Source organism: Paramisgurnus dabryanus, chromosome 4, assembly GCF_030506205.2.
Source record: "Paramisgurnus dabryanus chromosome 4, PD_genome_1.1, whole genome shotgun sequence".
In the NCBI taxonomy this organism is placed as follows: domain Eukaryota; kingdom Metazoa; phylum Chordata; class Actinopteri; order Cypriniformes; family Cobitidae; genus Paramisgurnus; species Paramisgurnus dabryanus.
The window spans coordinates 16474936-16495068 of record NC_133340.1 but is presented as its reverse complement, the minus strand read 5'-3'; the positions used below and the strand labels follow the sequence as shown (position 1 = coordinate 16495068).

The window sequence follows — 20133 nt, the reverse complement described above, 5'->3', positions numbered from 1 at the left end:
AGACCAAGTAAGCTGTGGCTCATAAATTGGTGAAGTGAAAGTGACCCAATGACCGGTGTATGATAACCCATACCTGGAATGTGACCTCTGCATGCGCACACAGAGAGAAGTTGGCAGCTTTCAATGCAGCACCCGGGAGCAATGGAGGACAGGTGCCTTGTTTAAAGAGAGTTCACCTGAAAATGAAAATTCTGTCATCATTTACTGTCTCATGTTGTAACGAACCCATATACATTTCTTTGATCTTATGAACACAAAGGAAGATATTTTGAGGAATGTTCATAACCAAACTGTTCGTTAGCTCCATTCACTTCCATGGTATTATTTTTTCCATTTATTAAAGTGAATGGGGCTCATGAACGGTTTGGTTACAAACGTTCCTTAAAAATATCTTCCTTTGTGTTCATAAGATCAAAGAAATGTATACAGGTTTGTAACAACATGGTGACAGAATTGTACTTTGGTAGAACTATCCTTTTAAGGTAATTATACATAAAAACAAACAAACAAGCAAAACATTTTCTTTTATAAAACGACCAAAAAAGTCATCTTTTCGGTTGTCTTGTGAATCTCATGCAGCTTCTTCATCCTTTATTCCGGTTTTGTTTTTTTCTACGTGCATATTTAAATCAAAGCCAACTGTAGGGCATTTTCTTAATATATTGCCAGGTGACAAACACTTCGCATTTTTATTTTTTAAATATATATTTATTGTAAATAATTATTTAAAAATAGAAGTACGGATTCAATATGCAAATGTTCATATCTTAAAGCTATAACTTTTTCAAATTGCTGTTGCTATTCTCAGTATTTGTCAGAGGAATAGGTGATCAAACATGTTTACTACATGTCCATTTGCATTTTATAATACAAACGCGTAAACACACGCGCGCATCTGCACCTAACTGCAGGAGTATTCGACATCATGCGTCGCTGCGCAGATCTGTCGCATTATTACAGCAAACTGCCGCGTGAGAGAGCTTTCGAATCACTCTCGCGGTACTTTGATGTCATACGCCGTATGGTCTGCGCAGCACCAGGAGAACATGAACGGCTACCTTTACGTTAAACCTCCATTTTTGATAACAATTTTAACTTTAAATCGAAGTGCATTAAATCTGTTCAGGTGTTTGGATGGCTTAGGAAAGTAAGTTAAATTAATTTTAAAAGAATATTGAGTATGAAATGATTTCTATGCCGTTTGTGGAGGTTTTTACGCAAATGTTTATTTTAAGAGACGGGGTGTCACGTGTCTCACAGGTTTCCCGTGTTTGGGTTTTGTGAATTTTATTCGACTTTGGAGATTGATGTAAATGCGCTGCAAGGGATGAACGGTGACCACGTGCACTTTGGATAAAAACAGTAAGTTTATAATCTTTGTTATCACTCTGCATGTGCACGGACAGTACGTTTTATTGCTATTAAATAAACAACAATAGTGCCATTGAAGTCAAACTATAACTTAGTCACTGTTTCTCTGTGTTCACAAGTCTGATTATAATGTGAAAGGATCAAAATAATGCAATTTAAAAAACAGCCTTAACTTTGTTTAAAAAAGTTTCTACATTTGTTAAGCTCGCAGCATGTGGAAGTATCAGCAGCCTGACTTTGCATCTTTCTTACTTGGTGAACTCCAGAAACAGCAGCAGGGAAGCATTTTCTGTGACACACTTCTACAGACAGAAGGTAAAAGCTGAGTCTTATTTAAAAAAGTCAATCATATTTATGGTACATCACTTAAACACTTTCCAGTTAATAATCGTTCACTTAGACCAGAAAAAACAAACTATACTATTCAGCCATCAGGGCACAACATCTGACACTAGAACTAGAAGCTATCTAACTCTTACTGTGCCTGTATTGTGATTATCTTTTCCCCAAAAGCTATAAAAGTGTAAAATTCCTTTCACTTCACATCTCCAGGTGTCTGTGTTCCAGCTCACAGCTGCGTGTTAGCGGCTTTAAGTCCCATCTTCTCCGCAGTCCTATCCGCATCTCCTGCTCCACCTGCAGGAAAGAACCGGCTGCTAAGCCTTGAAGCTGTAGGATCTCATGCCTTACTGAAGCTAGTTGGATTCGTATACACGGGGGAGATGAAAATAGAAAGTCAGAGCGAACATGAGGATGTAATGGCTGCTGCCCACAAGCTTGGCCTTAGAAACCTCATTGGGAAAAAAAGAGTGTGGGTGGAACGAAGACTTGAAGATGTTGGGAGATATCAGAAGGACGCTGGTGTACAGACCGAAGAGAACGTGAAGGTCAAGAAAAGTGTGAGCGTGCCATTGCCTTTGGGGGGACGGAGTAGTACTTGTTATAATGCAAATAATATTGGTGCTCCAGTAACTCCAATGTTGGATTTGTCATTTGGTAAATGTAGTCCAACTAGAGAACTTAATGTCACTGTTCCTTCCCTTACTGACACGACCGAAGCATCGATATCAAACCAGCATAAAACAAATGCTAAACAGAGATGCAAAATGAGAGATGGTCAGTTAAAAAGTCCAACTTTGCAACTAAACCAGATGAAGCTCCTGAACGTTGAAGGAACCGAACCAATCCGTGATGGAGTTATGGAAAGAAGTCGAAATGTTTCAGGCAAAGACTTTCGAAAACTTTTAGAAGATGTTACTTTGCAAAAAAATGCCAATGCTGAACAAAAAGAGACCAAAGTAGACCAGTTCAACATAAAGGTCAAACTGAGAAGGAGAGGAACCTGCTGGGATAGCAGACTCCTTGTTTCCGTCGAGGGGGAGAGCGAATCAGATGAAGTAAAGGAGTTTGGATCTTCAGCCCTGGTAAGACATGTAATTGGTTGTGAGATGTCCATTAATAAAATAATTCAGTCATATAAGAAGCATAGTTTTTTAGTAAATATCACGCACCCCCATGTTATTCAATGTTTAGTGATTTGTTTTATCTTGATATTTGATTTAAGAGCTGCCCATCGGGTGTACTTCTTGGTCAAAGCCTCGGAACTCTCACCCCACCGACGGATCTTCCCGTTTCACCCTCTATATCCTCCACCGATCTGTCTTCAGATAAACAGTGTCTCCGTCCTCCAAATCACAGTTCTGTTTCTGCTCTTTTGGATCTACCAACTTTATCTTCGGGCGCTCCCCAAGCAGAAGAATCTGACGAACAGATCGCAATGCTCTTGGAGGATATGTTTATGATGGGATTAAACATCCTGCCCTTGATGCCATTAGACAGAAATCTGGATGAGCATCAGCTGAACCAGCTTGATCCTCTTCAGGAACAAACAGGGGGGACGGAGTCCTCTGCTCTACATTCCAGTTGTTTTTTGCAAGGCTTTGAGCAAGAAAACAGAGAATCCGGTTTTAGTGAGACGGCAACCTCGGTTAGGTTTCAGCGCCAAAGACATGGAGGTAATTTCTTCACATATGGTTGCATTATGAATGGTGCTTGCTATTACTGTTGGTTATTCATGGGATTAAGGAATTAACCCTTATGGGTTGTTGAGGCCATTTTGGGGTTTTTGAGTCTTTTTTGGCCACAACTTTCTCTGTGTTTCAGCAAATGGAATGATATTTGGAGACAAATCTTATATTGACACATATTTTGAGAAAATGCTTTGAAATTTTTCAAAAACTCAACAATATACCATGGGCAAATTTACTACCCTTTCGGGTTGTTCGTGGCCAAAAAAAACCCCACTAAATTAAACGGCTGTAAAAATTTATTTTATGCACAAAAACTAAAAATGCATCAAAGCCAATGTTTTTACTAATCTTTGACATGCCTAAGACTGGAAAAGGTTAAGAAAAATTCAGTCCTCGATTACTTTTTATATTGAAAATTGGTCATTTTGTGTGTTTTTCCTCCAAATCAGTCACATCATTTTTGAAATTGGCAATTAGAGAGTTAAAATTATGTAATTTTTGTAAACATTCAGTAGTTTTGATCAAAACTGAGGGTGATTAACAGATTTATGGAAAAAATCTGAATATTTTTTGTATCTGATATATTTTACTACCCTTTCATGTTGTTCATGGCCATAAAAAGCCACAAAATTGCTTTTTATGGCCATGAACAACCACAAAGAGTAGTAAATTTATCTCGTCAATCCGCATTACCGCTATTATCCACCAGGTGCACTTCCGCAACTTATAAAACCCGGAAGTATCGCCCTAGAGCAGTGGTTTTCAAACTGGGGGCCGTGAGATGGTGCCAGGGAGGGCCGAGTTTTATGATATTTTATGAAATACATTAATTTATCATGAATTTTGTGTAATTAAACCTAAAAAAAAATAAGGCTACTAACCAAAAGCACTACTTTTTTGTATAATTTAATGTTTTTTTTTTTAATTAAAATGTTGAGTTTTAGAACAGTTTTTTGTCACAAGTTTTCTTTGGGGGCCGCAAAGGAATGCACCGTACACAAGGGGGGGCCGCACGCTGAAAAAGTTTGGGAACCAATGCCCTAGAGCAGGGGTTCTCAAAGTTTACATTCAAAGGTCCAAATCAGAATTCTCATCATTTTCATAGGTCCGGAAAAACTTTATGTAAATCATTTGTTTATATAAAAAATCAACACAAATAGTTTGGGAAAAACATAAGTGTATTTTGCATTTAAAGTAAAAAAAAATGCATAAACCATGGCAAAAAAAGTGTGGTTGGTAGGCAGAGACACTGACCTAAATTAGGGGTGCGCCTATAAATTGGCTTATGATTCTTGCTATGCTTCTCAATGAATTACGGTGAAATGCCACTACATCCAAAAGCCAGGGGGCGCTCTCGGGCATAAACTTAATATGCGCTGCAGACAAAGAACCAGACACACGCAGCTCCAGGAAATGTCTTAAGGATATATTTATATTGCTGTTCTTCAGGTATTTTCATGATAATAAAGAATATGTATAAAGATTATGTTTGACAAGTGTTGCTCACCAACAGTGATTTCAGATTGATAAGGACTTACTGATCAAAAGCCGTAGTACATGAAGTAGCTGTGCATAATATCTGGGTGTGATGGCTACAGCGTCACACAGAACATTTTTAAATAATTCGTTTTATTTTCGGACCAGGAATACTCTTAAATCTACAAAGAAAAAAAAACTAAACGAATGGTTTACAAGTTTAATATGCATTTGTAAAGTAGCAAATGCACACATTTAATCAATCACATAGAAATTAATGCACTTGTAATATGAAGTGGACGCGGGTCCGGATCAAGTTCCCGTCGGGTCCGGATCCGGACCGGAGTCCGGACTTTGAGAACCCCTGCCCTAGAGCAAACAGCGGTATGTCCGTTTAAGTTTTGAGGATCGCTCAAAAGACCTTCACTAAAATTGAATTATCTCAGCTTTTTGCTCTACCCATATTTGAGAGGTCATAAAAAGAGAAACTTTTTTTTAAAAAGCATTTAATATGTTGTATGTATGTGTATATATATATATATATATATATATATATATATATATATATATATATATATATATATATATATATATATATATATATATATATATATATATATATATATATATATATATATATATATATATATATATATATATATATATATTAGAGCATTTTCTGGGAGGCATTAAACTTTTGTGAAAATCATAAAAAATGCTGGCAGGGAAAGAGTAACAACAACCCACAAGAGTTAAACAGACTGTTAAGTATTACATGTTATGCATAACTTGTCCAGCGCCATCAAGTTGTGTAAGATTTTTCTCTGATAGCAGCCATTTTAAATTCCTTTGCAACTGCATATAGTAATGCTCTGCCAGTCACATTTGGCTGCATTGATTTCATTTCCTGACTTTACTTTGTTTTTTTCAGAGCTTGAGTACTCCAGCTTTCAAAAACAAGAGAGACTCCAAACACTTGAGCCTTTAACTCAGTCAGCCGGACAAGAACTTCATGCTTCACTTTCCCACATAAACAAAGATACAAAGCTGAAAACTGTGCCGGGAGACTCCGTCGCCCCCCTTGTAGAAGACCTGTTGTTAACCACAAAAGCCACACCTGACCCCAAATCCCACCTTTCTGAAACGGATGAAATGTCAGACTTTGATATGACCACCGCCGGTTTCAAACTGAGATGTCTTTCCCCTCTTGATGACAGTGATGTTCCTGCACAGGAGCCATCTGGACCATCACAACACAAGCAGTACCCAGAAAAACAAAACCTTCCCCAATGGCCTTCTGCAATTACACCTCTTCAATCAGACTTTTCTAACAGTTCACAAGATCAGTCATGCCCTGATGTTTTGAAAAAACATGATATAATAACAAATGACTTGCCAGTGGAGCAAGCTAATATAATTCGTCCGCTTCCTAAGCGGAGAAGGACCAGAAGACGTAAAGCAACTCAAAGGGTTAGACGTAAAGCAACCAGGAAGTGTCAAAGCTTACCCAATGAGTCTCAGGCTCAGTCAAGGCTATCCAAGATGGATTTAGAGACCAACTATGAAAACATTAAGCCGGCTACCTCCAACTCACGTGGAGCCGATACCCAAATGTCCAGGACTTCTAATGCAAACCAAAAAACAGTCGCTGGAGTGAAGCGAAGACATGAGATTTCTTTACCAGTCTGTATGACTCGGAGTGCTACCAGTAAACAACGTGAACATGAAGATAATGTATCCAAAGTACAGATCACAATGGGTACTGTAAAACGAGGTCGTGGCAGACCTCCAAAAAAGAGAAAAATCATGCAGACATGTAATGATGGGAATAAATTGGACAAACCATCAACTAGCGTGCCTGCTTGTTTGGGTCAGGGGGATTGTGAAGTGAACACAATCAAGATGGCCAATGTGCTTAAAGAGGATGACAAACAAGAATCAAATGCTCAAAAGAAAAACTCAACAGAAATGGGGGAGGTAGATGTAAATGGCAATTTTGAATTGACAAAGCAAAATTCAAGTAAAAAGACACCAAGTATCACCGATCAAGTTTTCCATCAGACTTGCCCAAGTGACAGTTCTCTGCCGATTGGTCAGCAGTTAACATCAAACGCACAAGACGGAGCTAGTGAGAGTCATTTGGGAGATAACGAAATGGGGATATTTGTGCTGATAAATGATAAGGACCCGATGGATGCATTGGATAACCAGGTAAGGTTACAGATGTCACACAGCAATACGCCAGATACTGTGAAATGTTCAGTTAAAGAGAAGGAAAGGCCAGCCATTGAGAAGAACTCAAGAAATCAATGCGGTTTAAAAAATGAGATGGAAAAAAACATTCGAGACCAACCCACTAAACTTTATGTCAACCCTTTAGAGGTTGAGGACATAATAATATTAATGGATGGTGATGTTAATCATGCTATGTCACCCACAGAGACAGAAAACATGGCTATTACAAACGAACCAACAGTAATGGAGAGAAACAATATGACAACGGCGTACACCAGTGTCTGTAAAAATTCCGATGGTATGGAAGCAGGAAATTTGGAAAATGAGATTTCATCTGAGGTGACACGACACAGGGATGAAGACTTTCAAACATGCGATGATAATTATCTTGAGAATAATGAGAATTTAGGTAGATGCAAAGTGGTTCAACTGGTGAAAGAAACTATTGAGGATGAAGAAAGTGAAGGTCGGAGGGGGAATGATGACATAGTTATGGAAAATGCTGTTAAGGGTGGGTGGGAAAGTTGTGTTATTGGTGTGGAGGGGGACACATACACTCCTGAAATGATTGATACACAGACCCTTCTGGAAGAAGAGGATTTGAGTACAGTACACATTGCAAATGCTAGAACTACAGACGATTCATCGAATTCAGGTAAGATTTTTAAACGTACAACTTATTATGTTATTTCAGTGCTAGTTCGTATTAATTTGTACGACCATATTCGTACACTTTTGTACGATTTGCCTTGACCACAGTGATGTTGGGGTTAGTGGGAGGGTTTCAGTATTTTTTTTTTTAAGAATAATATGGTAATTTTTTTGCATGATTAACTTAGTACGAATTCATACAAAGTAGCCAACTCGTACAATATGTACGAATTCTCGTGAGATCAGGCTGGTTATTTGAATAAAAATCCATGTTGCCTTTGTAACTTAGCGGTATCTGTTTAATCTCCATAGAGAGCGTGACACCGAGCAGCACACGAGTAATAAGCAGAAATTCTCCCTGTGTCCGAACTCAAGATGAGGTATCTAAAAGGTCAAACTCTCACAGACCCAGTGAAGACCACTCAACAGTGGAGACCACTGTGGCCAGCTCGGTATTAAAAGATGACAACTACTCGGATGAAGAAGTGATTGAAGTAGATGTTCTGGAGGATCCTAAAGACGCTTTGTTATTGCCGTTTGCAGCTGGACAGATCAACAACCTGCCCATTGAGAATCTACAGGACCAAGATGTTGAAATGAGTGTTACTGAAGAAGAGGAGGTAGACGTCACGGGAGAGGAGACTGACTGAAATAATTAAATACTTAAGACTTTAGCACTTTAGAAGTTCTAACAATGTGATGTGAAGAATTGTTTTTGTCATTTTGACGTTTATTTTTTGCTTGTCTTATACTTGTGGAGGGTTAAAGTTAATATGTTAATAATAAAGTTCATATATATACATGTGAATATGTATAAAGTTCATACATATTATACTTTTGGATGTGTGGTTAATTATTTAGGTCAGGCTATCATTGTATAATTTAGAATTGTTAATTTAGAGTTGAATTTTTTAATTCAAGAAATTGGATGAAAATATACAGTTTTGAGTATTTTTTTTGTACTTATTTTTTGAGTTGTGTGTATTTGTGTGCTGCAAGGATGAAGTATTTTTTAGGCTAACCCGGAAGTGCGCGAGACGCTGGTTCCCTCGCAAAAAAAGCTCATTAATTTGGATCCCAAAAAATAAGCTCGGTGTTTAACCAAATTTTTGACACTTACAGGTTTTGTCCAAAAAGTTAATCCTCACAGATGAAATCAAATGTTTTGAAGTGTAATGCGTTTACTAGAAATATAAAAAGCCATTTTGACTTCAAAATTCATAGGAGTTGCGTTCATCTGTAAGGACTATCTTGTTGGACAAAACGTGTAAGTGTCATATAAACTTTTGTTAAACACAGAGATTGTTTTTGCGATCATCCAAAAAACTAAAAAATTACTTCCGGTTTGGCCTACAAAAATGCGCCATCTTTGCTTATGCTTTTTGGAGGCGGAAAAGTATTATATAATTTAATAATATAATTGGTATATCTGTTAATATAACGGTCCACAATACAATGGGACGGCCAAAGACTTGTATTATTAAACAAGAAAAATAAGCTAAATCGGTGCTTCATGACTTCGGTGAGTTTTCATAAATCCTTTTGACACTAATTGATAAGTACTATTATATTATACATTTAAATAACGCAATGTTTTAGTACTCGAAGTAGATCGTAGATCAGTTAAATCAATAAATATAAATATAATTGTGTTTATCTTCACCAAAACCGCGTCCTTGCCCTTCCCAATATGGCGTCGCAGGTGACCCAAGTGCGCTGTCAACATGGTTTTTGAATAGAAAAACTTTATTGTCAGCGGAAATGGCAATTACAACACAGACTGGAAAGGATCCACGTGGGTTCTTTCTCCGGTCAGGTACAGACGCTGAAGGTTAAGCAGTGCTGTCAGTGTGTTTTGGTTGTTTAGTGGATCTGTAGGTATTGTGTGAGGGTGAAAAAAAAACATTTATTTGAAGACATGGACCCCATGAAAGCGCAGCAGCTCGCCGCGGAGCTGGAGGTTGAAATGATGGCTGACATGTATAACCGGTATGAAGAATATGATTCCCTTCATGTATTTTCAACACAATGCTATCATCCATAATTCATTACATTTGCATATCAATTTTGTATTTAAACTCGGTATATTATGTTGATATTAGATTTTACTGCACTCAGTGGCGTAAGGACGAGATCTACTGCTTATAGCATCTCATTATAATTTAAACAATAGGGTGGGCCTTGATCAAAATTGGTGAATTGGTAAAAAATAGCACGAGTTTTAGCATGAAATTCAATGCATTTTGCAACACACCGCGTGTAGTGTACCCTAGGGTTATCCTTACGTTAGCCATGACTTGCAGTTGTGTCCTTGTCGTCCCCACCATTTACCATAGTCCCTGTACATCTTTTGTACCCGTACATGTCTCAAAACGATTGTACCTCTACCTTGATAACAAGTTTGACAGTAACAGAATTTAATTCGGACACTGGGTACCAGATTAATAATTGAATTAAAAATTACATTATAATAACAAAGCAGATTTTTTTTCTTTGGACACCAAATTATATCATCACCCACCCACATACTACTAATACTAATGCATTATTTATTTTATATTTTATAAAACCTATAAACAACTTAAGTCTTGAGGAAAGAGATTTAGTTAATAAAAAATCATGATCATCTTTTCTAAACTTTACATGTTTTATGCCCCCCCCCCACAGCATGACCAATGCATGTCACAGGAAATGCGTTCCACCACACTACAAGGAAGCAGAACTTTCAAAGGGGGAGGCTGTATGTTTGGACCGCTGTGTCGCCAAATACTTGGACTTGCATGAGAGACTTGGCCGGAAACTTACTGAGCTCTCGGTACAAGATGAGGAGTCGATGAGAAAGGCCGCTGCTGGCACCAGTTAAGCACGGTATAGTCCAGTAGTGAATATTGAAGGCATGGATTGTCTGGGGTTTTAGGGGAAGGAACACTGTGGACATGTACCTGTCAACGTGTATTATAATATTAATAACATTCTTACAACTGATTCGCCGGGAGACATACTGGTGAACATTTCAGACTTTATGCAAGAACCTGAGATGACTTCTGGAAGAACCCCAAAATCTGCAATGGAATCTGCAGTTTGTTGGCATAAACAACATTTATCTGTGTGGGGTGATTTATGAGGATTTGTGAACTTGTGCGTCCCTGTCATTGCTGTTTTTGTGGATGTTTTTTATGTTAATATTGTATTTCTAATATTCTAAATTTTCATTTTGCAAAAACATACCCTGACTGGATTACAAAATGAAACTGTTTTTAGTATATGTTATTGAAGACAATGTAGAGAATAGGTTACCCCCAAAATAAAAAGTCTGTCATTATTTACCTCTTTGGCTAATGCTTCACCACTTGCTGTTTTATCAGTTTGTTGTGTTTCAATCGTTTCTACAAGGCGTTGTCAAGATAAAAATAGTTGAATTTTAAAAATACATCTTGAGACTCTAGCCGTCTCTTCCTCTTTTTGAAACTTTCATGTTAATGCTCATGAGAAAATACATGTGATCAATATCTTGTTGTCCCTAAACCTAAAAGGGCCTCTTTTTGACACTGCATTTTTCAAAATTTGTTGCTTTCGTTTTAATAAGTCCCTTACCCTCATGTTGCCCCAGACCCTTAAGCTGCTCTTTATTCCAAAGGCCTGGTTTCACAGACAAGGCTTGGCTGAGGTCTAGGCCTTAGTTAAATTAAAAAGTTTAAGCATTTTTTATAAACACGCCTTAGAAAAATACTCTACTGGTGTGTATCTTAAAACCAGTCAATGGCACTGGCATAGTTTAAGATCTGTACGTTATTTTCAGTTGAGAGACCTCAAATGGGTGTTTCAGTCTAGGACTAACCTTAAAGGTATTGCGGAGGATTTTCTTTTTCCGGGTGGATCATCAAGACCTCTTAGTTGTCAATCAGGAGTGTTGCCCAATTGCATTTTTTTAAAAAGTGGAGAAAGTGGTTCTTTTCTAAAATTCGAGAAAATCCTCCTCTACACCTTTAAGCCTTGTCTGTGAAATAGGTGGAAAATGAGACTTTTTAAAGAAACCTTCAGGGTTCCTACGGGTCCTTGAAATCCTTGAAGGTTTGTGAATCCGGGGAAAAAAATTCAAGACCCTGGGAAGTTTTTGAAAATATACATACATTATCATACTTTATCAATGAAAGTGCTTGAATCTATTTTTTTAATGAAGTTTTCTTGGGAAAATCCATATTATTCCCTGTGTAGTGTAGGATAATATCATAAAAATTCTAGACATTCTAGCACATGATAAACTTCGCTTTAAATGCTTATATCTTCTATATGCAAATGATGATTCATACCAAAATGCTTTTTTGCAAAGTTGTGTTTGACACATGAAAAGGTCTCGGGTTACGGATGTAACTGTTGTTCCCTGAGAAGGGAACGAGGAGCTGTGTCTCCCTTGCCATACTTCCTGCATCCCTGTAACGCCGTCTTTGGCAATATTTTTCAGATAGTGATATACTTCCTGGCTCCCGTGTTACCCTGTCTTTGTCGTAAGCCTCACTATTGGTTGAATTTGATATACGCATTTAGTTGGGTTGCATTTAGACGCACTTGCCCCTGGAAGCGTCCCCAAAGTGTCACTGCAGTGACGCAGCCCGAGTTCCCCCTTAAAAAGGAAACACGATGTAACCTTGCTCTGACTTGAAATGTGTTCCCACATTAAGTCCTTGAATTTGAGAGTATTGGAGCTGGAAAGTCCTTGAAAGGTCCTTGAATATGAAGTTAACTAAGGTGTGGGAACCCTGAACCTTTGTACCATACGCTTTCATTTGTTTAAGAGTCATCTGATTTTGTGTTCAACAGAAGTTTGCATATTAGATGTTTATTTTGACTAATGTGTAGTATGCTATGATGTACATGAAATATTAAACTGCAGTCAGTAATTTACAAGAATTGCTTCTAGCATCTTATAAAATAAATACAATGTTCAAACAACAGTATTCCAACAGAAATACTTGCACTTCTGCCATTGCATTGCATCTGTGAGATATTTGGCATTCATCTTTTATTCTTAACTTTAGTTAAACTATTTTAATGGTTGTTTGTCATATCAATGAAGACAATCTGTAATTGCTAATGGTACATGCTCTTCTTTCCAAAGAGGTGGTTTCCAATAAAATTCTTGTTTGAGCTGTCTTAAAGGCGGGGTGCATGATCTCTGAAAGCGAATGTTGACATTTAAAATCACTTAAACAAACATGCCCCTGCCCCAATAGAATCTGGACCTTCTTTTGATAGACCCCATACATACGCAACCCAGGCACTGATGTTGGTTAGTAGACACCCCCCTTACTGCTGATTGGCTACAAGTGTGTTTGGGTAGTCGGCCCGACTCCCTTTTCCAAAGTGTTTTAAAAATCATGCACCCCGCCTTTAACCGCAAACAGCTTGCATATATCTTAAAATATATCAGTGCCATTGTTTTTGTCTCAGGATGCACACAGTAATGTTTTTTTTTGTGAGGTATTTAAAAACTACTTAAAGGGATAGTTCACCCAAAATGAAAATTCTATCATCATTTACTCACCCTCATGTTGTTTCAAACCTGTATAAATTTCTTTATTCTGATAGACACAAAGTAAGATGTTTTTTTTTAGGAATGTTTGTAACCAAACATCAGAGGGCCTGTTGACTTCTATTGTACAAGAAAAAATACTATGGAAGTCAATGGGACTCTGACCAGTTCAAAAAACATGAGAGTGAGTAAATAGTGACATCATTTTCATTTTTTTGGGTGAACTACTACCCATTTAAATGTCCTAAGCACGAGGTGCAACCATGAAAACGAAGTGTTTAGTTAGCATGATTTATTAAACTCTTCTCGTAAGATTGAATGTAAACAGTTGAGCAGGGATCCAAGCAGACTCTCTTCTGGGCTCGTATGAACTACATTTTTGCGGTGATATCTCTTTAAGAAAAAAGGAACTAAGATATTTTCATTTCCTTATTTGTATTCTTACACGCACTATTAGAAGATCAGTGTTTCATTAGTAAGTTAACTCGACTTAATCTCGTGTTTCAAACATTTTTGGAGCGTTTGGCGGGTTTATCGTTTCTCTCTGTTTAGGTGAGTGGGCTATATTTGCTCTTAGTCAATGTTTAACAGCTTCATTCGTCATATTTTATTACACGCACACATTTTTAATTACGACTGGAATTACTTCCGAACACCTGCAGTATTTTCTCTTTGACCAATTCACGATAAAAATGCGCTTGTATGCTATACTTTAATATACTACACTGTAGTAAAGTCAAGTGTATACTGATGTGTACCAATTGATTATGTATACTTAAGTATTTTATAGTATTAACAATAGTGTATTTAGAAGCTGTTTTATATGTTGCAGTATGCTATGGTAAGTATTGTATGGGAGCTAGTAACGTTACAGTATTTTTTTCGTTCGCGTGAAACTGCAGTATTGTAATATATCGTAACATTCACTTAACGCATTACAGCCAAAGCTTAACTTTATCTACAGTTTTATCAACTTTACTGTCACTGATGCCACTTTTTGTACAAGTTCGATGTTTTTATTTTTATGAGTGATTTGCCTGCATACTCCTGTGGTCGTAGAGCAGCGCGGTCACCAGATGGCAGCAGTGATCACTGAAGATAACGTGTACAGTGATGAGGAGGTGAACGGCGCGCCCCCTGCTGCTGCGGACGATCAACTGCAGCTACCCGGACCTGATGGAAACATACAGGGACAGGTCACCCAAAAAGTCTTCTTAAACGTTTTGACATTAAGACCCCTCATTGCTTACAACAGTATTTAAAGGCATTTACTCACAATTTCTACCTAATAACTAAAGAGTATTATTTGTTATTGGATCACTAGTGGGAATTATCTGTTTTTTATTTTTATAATAATATTATATTTTTTTAAATGTACATTTCTCAATGTTTTGGTGAGTCTCCCCTGCTTATTTTGAGTTTTAAAGGAAACTAGTAAATCCCAGATGTCAGTGTGGTCCGAGACCTTTGCTTTAAACTCCTCTTTTTTTTCCTGTGGCAGGTGGAGGAGTTTCTCGGCCCACATCCTGACTATGATGAGGAGGAAGAGGAGCGCAAGTACTACAGACGAAAAAGGCTGGGTGTAGTGAAGAATGTCTTTGGGGCCAGTTGCGGAGGAATGATCATTTACAGTGTTTACATGGGTCAGCGGCACTGTTACGCATTACACGTGTGATTCAGTCCTCCGGTGACCTCATCATACTTTTCGAAGTCTGCGTGCTGTTTTATAAAAAGATCCCACCGTAAATGCGACACAGTGTGGGACTACTCATGTCGTGCTGTCGTAATACAGCGATCTCGGTAACGCTGTCTGGTTCTGTGCCGCGCCAGCGAGTATGACAGGCATTGTGGATGGCGTTCTTGACTGGTGCTGGTAATTTTAGCAAGTTCATTGGCACGCTCAGACACAAAGATGTCTCATTTGCGAATGCTAGGAACAGATGACAAATGTGGGGCATCTCACAACATGCCAGAAACAAAAGGAGGTTGGAGAAATGTTGTGTCTGTTTTTTATGAGGTGTTGTTTTCTGCAGGTCTGTTGCAGATGCAGTTGATTTTGCACTATGATGAGACCTACAGAGAGGTGAAGTATGGTACGCTGGGGCTGGAGGATATCGACAGCAAAATGCTGATGGGCATCAACGTCACGCCCATTGTCGGCCTGCTGTACACACCTGTGCTCATCAGGTAACACACTGATCATTTGTTACTTTTCTATTCATTTATGTATTTTGAAAGTATTCGCAGCACTACTTCACTTACTGTCTACTTTTCATTATGCAAATAACAACTGATGAGCATTTGTGGCACCAAAGGTCATCTAACACTGCCAATTATTACATTTGTAATACATCTGCCAATTTCTTCCTCAGATTTCTTGGTACCAAATGGATGATGTTCCTGGCATCCGGAATCTATGCGCTCTTTGTTTCGACTAATTACTGGGAGCGATACTACACTTTGGTACCATCCGCCGTCGCCATCGGTGTCGTCATAGTGCCCCTTTGGGCATCCTTGGGAAACTACATAACTAGGTGAGAATGCTTCAGTGTAGAGATCATTATAGATATACAAACTAAATTAATTAATAAATAACAATCCCTTAAAAGGGACATTTCACAAGACTTTTTTAAGATTTAAAATAAATCTGTGGTGTCCCCAGAGTACGTATGTGAAGTTTTAGCTTAAAATACCCCACAGATCATTTATTATAGCATGTTTAAATTGCCACCTTGCAGGTGCAAGCAAAAATGTGACCTGTCACGGAAACCAGTGACACAAGTCGGCAGCACAAGTTTCGAGAAAATGAGAAACAACGTTTTTTTTTTTCAAAATTGGTGATTTTCGTTTTATTGCAGAATCTTTTAGTTGAGATCACGAAGAAGCCTCTCCATGTTTGAGATAGCAGTTTTTGTATATTTAAAAGTGTACATTTTGCGGTTAAAATTGGCTTGTTTTTCCGGAGATTCTAGCGTGCAGCGGGGGACGTCATTGTCTGTGTGTATATTTACATACTGTATAAGCTTGTGTTTTCGCCTCCGCCCCCAAAGGGAACAGCGTGACTACTAAATAAGGATAGTTCGCCCAAAAATGAAAATAATGTAAGTAATGACTCACCCTTATGTCGTTCTAAACTCGGAAGACCTCCGTTCATCTTCAGAACACAGTTTAAGATGTTTTAACTTTAGATTTAGTCCTAGAGCTTTCTGTCCCTCCATTGAAAATCTATGTATGGTTTCCATGTCCAGAAAGGTAATAAAACATCATCAAAGTAGTCCATGTGACATCAGTGGGTCAGTAAGATTGTGTTGATGCATCGAAAATACAGTTTGGTCCAAAAATAGCAGAATTACGACTTTATTCAGCATTGTCTTCTCTTCCGGCTCGAGCGTGAAGTCACGTGACTGTAGTGATGCGGCTGCCCTGTTCCTCAGACATGTTTGCTAAGTTTTTTTTTTTCAAACTTATAGGGTTCGTCTCCCCAGACTGTAAAGCTCGGGCGCACAAAACAAAAGAAAAATAAAAGAAGCTGAGGCGGGAGAAATAACAGTCAGCCGCATTGTACGTCAGCGCGTCACTGACTTTATGCGGCGCCGCAGTCGGATGACGTCAAAGTACCGCGAGAGCTCTTCAAGAAATCTTACGGAGTAGTTTAATTTCGACTCGCTCTCGCGGTACTTTGACGTCATCTCTATGTCAGTTCTTGCATCGCAGCATGAGTCCAAACACACAGAAGTTACACAGAGATCGTTGAACTCTTTATATAATTGGCTACATGTTTTGTCTATCAATATTTTCCATGATGTCATTGGCTAAAGGAGGAACGATCGAGCGATTGGTAACATCTCTAAAGGACGTCACGTTTTCGACGGCGCTGTTTGGATTATCTATTATACTACCTCCCTATTTTAAATACAAACTTTAAAGGCGGGTTCATGTGTTTAACGGAGTGTAAGCTCATATACCCTTACATGTTACGATGTAAATAGTCCTCAGATTGTATATTATATTCTATTACCAGACGGTCATGTGAAATCCGATGTAAACAATAGACTATACATCTATATTTCACGGATTATACACATTTGTGGACAAAAATGGTCGTTGGATAATTCACACATCTGAAACAGACTGGATTCGACTTGTGATCCCCAGAAAGGTAAAAGTCCTGTTTATTTTTGCATGTTGTCATTTGGACTTCTGTTATAAAATACTACATATGATGCTAGAACATCTGTATCTCAAAAAGGCTTTGCAGGGGGTATGGCTTAGCTAAATGAGATGTAAATGAGCCCTATTGTCTCCTTCAGTTGGAAAGAAGAGTCCCTTTCGTCTCAATTTTCTCGGTTTGAGTATTTCTGAGTTCCTATATTCAAATGGCCACAACTTCTCCAAATCTTATCAGATTTCCACGTGTTACACATCGTTAGAAAGCTTAGAAACTGCACTTTCAGAATCTGTATATAACTCAAAATGGCCCAGACTTGTGTCACCACGTTCCGTGACTGGTCATAAATATGCCGTTTTGGGGTGTGTCATTTGAACTATTGTCCCGCCATCCTGTCAATTAAGAAAAAGACACTTCCCTGCCAATGACAGGTTTTTCCGGCAATCCGTATTTCCGCTATTATCCACCAGGTGGCAGATTAAGAAGCGGTATTATTATAATAAGATCCCCTTGTGACATCACAATATACATATGCCCATTATCTTTCAGACTAACACATTTGGAGTTATATTAGTAAATGTCCTTGCTTTTCCAAGCTTCATGATGGTAGAAAACTGGGATGAGGGAACAACTTCTGACTTCGAAACACCAAAAAGAGCATCCATCTGTTACAGAAGTAATCCACACGGCTTCAAGGTGTTCATAAACCTTGCATGGCTGACACTGCTGTCGGTGTATGATTGTGTGAGTGAATGGGTGAATGTAAGGCAAATTGTAAAGCGCTTTGGATGGCCATAGGTCTGTTAAAAGCGCTACATAAATGCTCTCCATTTACCATAAAGGTCTTCTGCGGGTAATCGGTGTGATTTTGTAAGATAAATATCCTTATTTTAAACTACAATAACTAGCTTTCGGTAACTACGCAGTCTTGGACTCATGCGATTCACAAGAGTCACTGCGCAACATAACCATGGCAACCAACGCTCACTACGCTAAAACTCTCTTGTGAATCGCTCGAGTCTAAAATGGCATTGTTCCCGGAAGTTATTTGACCTTAATTAACCCATTGAAGCCATGTGGATTACTTCTATGAAGGATGAATGCACTTTTTGTTCCATGAACCATGTTTTCTACCGTTACAAAGCTTGGAAAAGCAAGGACATTTACTAAAATAACTCCAAATGGGTTCGTTTGAAAGATGATGGACATGTGTATTTCAGACTGCTTGAGGTTGAGTAAATCATGGGGTAATTTTGATATTTGGTTGCAGTGTCCCTTTAACACACATAATATGTGTGTTTTCAAAACAACGTGACTTCCAGATAGGCCGAATTGTTTGTTGCTGTCTGCAGATGAGTCAATCATAAGATTTTATCAAATAAAATGTGTCATTTAAAACGATGATACATTTTTGTAAACGTAGACTGATAAAACTGTTCTTGCTGTCTCAACCAAAAGCATGTAAACATATTTAATGGCAGGGCACTCAGCACTAGAAACCACTTACTGTAGATTAACATTTAGCCATTTAGCAGATGCTTTTATCCAAAGTGACTTACAAAAGTAAGAACAACAAAGCGATTGTTTAGGTGAACAGATTCAGATTCGTAATACCACAATTTGTGTAGATTTTAGAACGTAATACATTTAAGTACTTAATACGTAATAGTCATTCACTCAGGTATACAGCTATTTACTCAGAAGATTTGACTAATTCAACTAACTGCCTACTTGTTTTCACCTTGTGTGTGTATGTGTGTGTGTGTGTGTGTTTGTGTACCAGAATGGCCCAGCAGTACTACGAGTATGTGAACTATAAAGAAGAACATGTCCAGGAACAGAAGAAGCCCCCTAAAGGAGCCTTTCATTCTTACATCATCGTTTTTCAATCTGTCTTCTACATCTTTTTCCATGTAAGTTATAATGAGCAGTTACAAGCGTTGTCTCAAGGGTTTGAAGTACTCAAGGCTGCAATAATTATTCAAATAATTGGTCATGTAAGTTTTTACATTTGCCATTAACTCTTTCCCCGCCATTGATAGTTATCTCGCAACTTATAAAACCTGAAGTATCGCCCTAGGGCAAACAGCTGCATGTCCGTCTAGGTTTTGAGGATCGCTCTGCATCTGATCTCTATCAAAAGTCATTCACAAAAATTTCTGATCTCAGCTTTTTGCTCAAAATTTTGTGTTTTTTTGAAGAAACCTACCCATATTTGATAGGTTATATAAAGATAACTTTTTTTTGAAAGCAGAGGGTCTGTTCTATTTGATATATTGTTTGTTTATTTAAAGAAGAGCATTTCCTGGGAGGAGGCATTAAACTTTTGTGAAAATCATGAAAAATTCCGGGTGGGGAAAGAGTTAAAACAGAAGTATTTTTATACATTCACAGCTGCGTATGTGTTTGTGTCAAATTTATATGATATGTGGGTTCATACACACATATGTATGAACCCATAACACACATAGTTATTTATAGATTAGTTTCTTATTCTTACTCTATTTCTCTCTGTCTCTGCAGCTGAGTTTCGTGTTTGCAGAGTTCCCCATGGTGATGTTCCTCAATAACTATCTGAGTGATTACAACCACACTCTCCTCAAAGTCACACAGTGTGGTAAAATAATTTCTCATTTCAACACTTCACTCTGATATTTCACTGGCGTGTAAGC

General features: G+C 38.1%; 4 protein-coding genes across 7 annotated transcripts in view; 3 read left to right on the top strand and 1 right to left on the bottom strand.

Annotated features, from left to right (window-relative positions):
• Window positions 1-2985: 2985 nt before the first annotated feature.
• On the top strand, window positions 2986-8625 carry LOC135786292 (uncharacterized). Its single transcript, XM_065295932.2, has 3 exons — window positions 2986-3386; window positions 5809-7767; window positions 8076-8625. The coding sequence occupies exons 1-3, from the start codon at window positions 3149-3151 to the stop codon at window positions 8411-8413; spliced, it is 2535 nt and encodes an 844-aa protein (XP_065152004.2). The 5' UTR covers window positions 2986-3148; the 3' UTR covers window positions 8414-8625.
• An 897-nt stretch (window positions 8626-9522) lies between these two features.
• timm10 (translocase of inner mitochondrial membrane 10 homolog (yeast)) lies at window positions 9523-11089 on the top strand. The gene is made up of 2 exons (XM_065295567.2): window positions 9523-9752; window positions 10431-11089. The coding sequence occupies exons 1-2, from the start codon at window positions 9682-9684 to the stop codon at window positions 10624-10626; spliced, it is 267 nt and encodes an 88-aa protein (XP_065151639.1). The 5' UTR covers window positions 9523-9681; the 3' UTR covers window positions 10627-11089.
• A 2544-nt stretch (window positions 11090-13633) lies between these two features.
• unc93b1 (unc-93 homolog B1, TLR signaling regulator) overlaps window positions 13634-20133 on the top strand; it is an 18240-nt gene continuing 11740 nt past the window's right edge. Inside the window, exons 1-7 of one of the 4 annotated variants that reach the window (XM_073814280.1) lie at window positions 13634-13845; window positions 14358-14489; window positions 14795-14936; window positions 15327-15480; window positions 15666-15827; window positions 19245-19374; window positions 19985-20078. In XM_073814280.1, the coding sequence (XP_073670381.1) occupies window positions 14370-14489; window positions 14795-14936; window positions 15327-15480; window positions 15666-15827; window positions 19245-19374; window positions 19985-20078 (802 nt within the window). In that variant the 5' untranslated portion in view covers window positions 13634-13845; window positions 14358-14369. Of the gene's footprint in view, window positions 13846-13930; window positions 14135-14352; window positions 14490-14794; window positions 14937-15326; window positions 15481-15665; window positions 15828-19244; window positions 19375-19984; window positions 20079-20133 lie in introns of those variants that run through there. The other 3 variants (XM_073814279.1, XM_065265296.2, XM_073814281.1) reach the window with 3 other exon arrangements.
• The window catches only part of slc43a1b (solute carrier family 43 member 1b), a 131512-nt gene continuing 128450 nt past the window's right edge, over window positions 17072-20133 (bottom strand). The window contains exon 16 of the transcript XR_012336536.1: window positions 17072-17085. The gene's annotated coding sequence lies outside the window, so the exon portion shown is untranslated. The remainder of the gene's footprint in view (window positions 17086-20133) is intronic.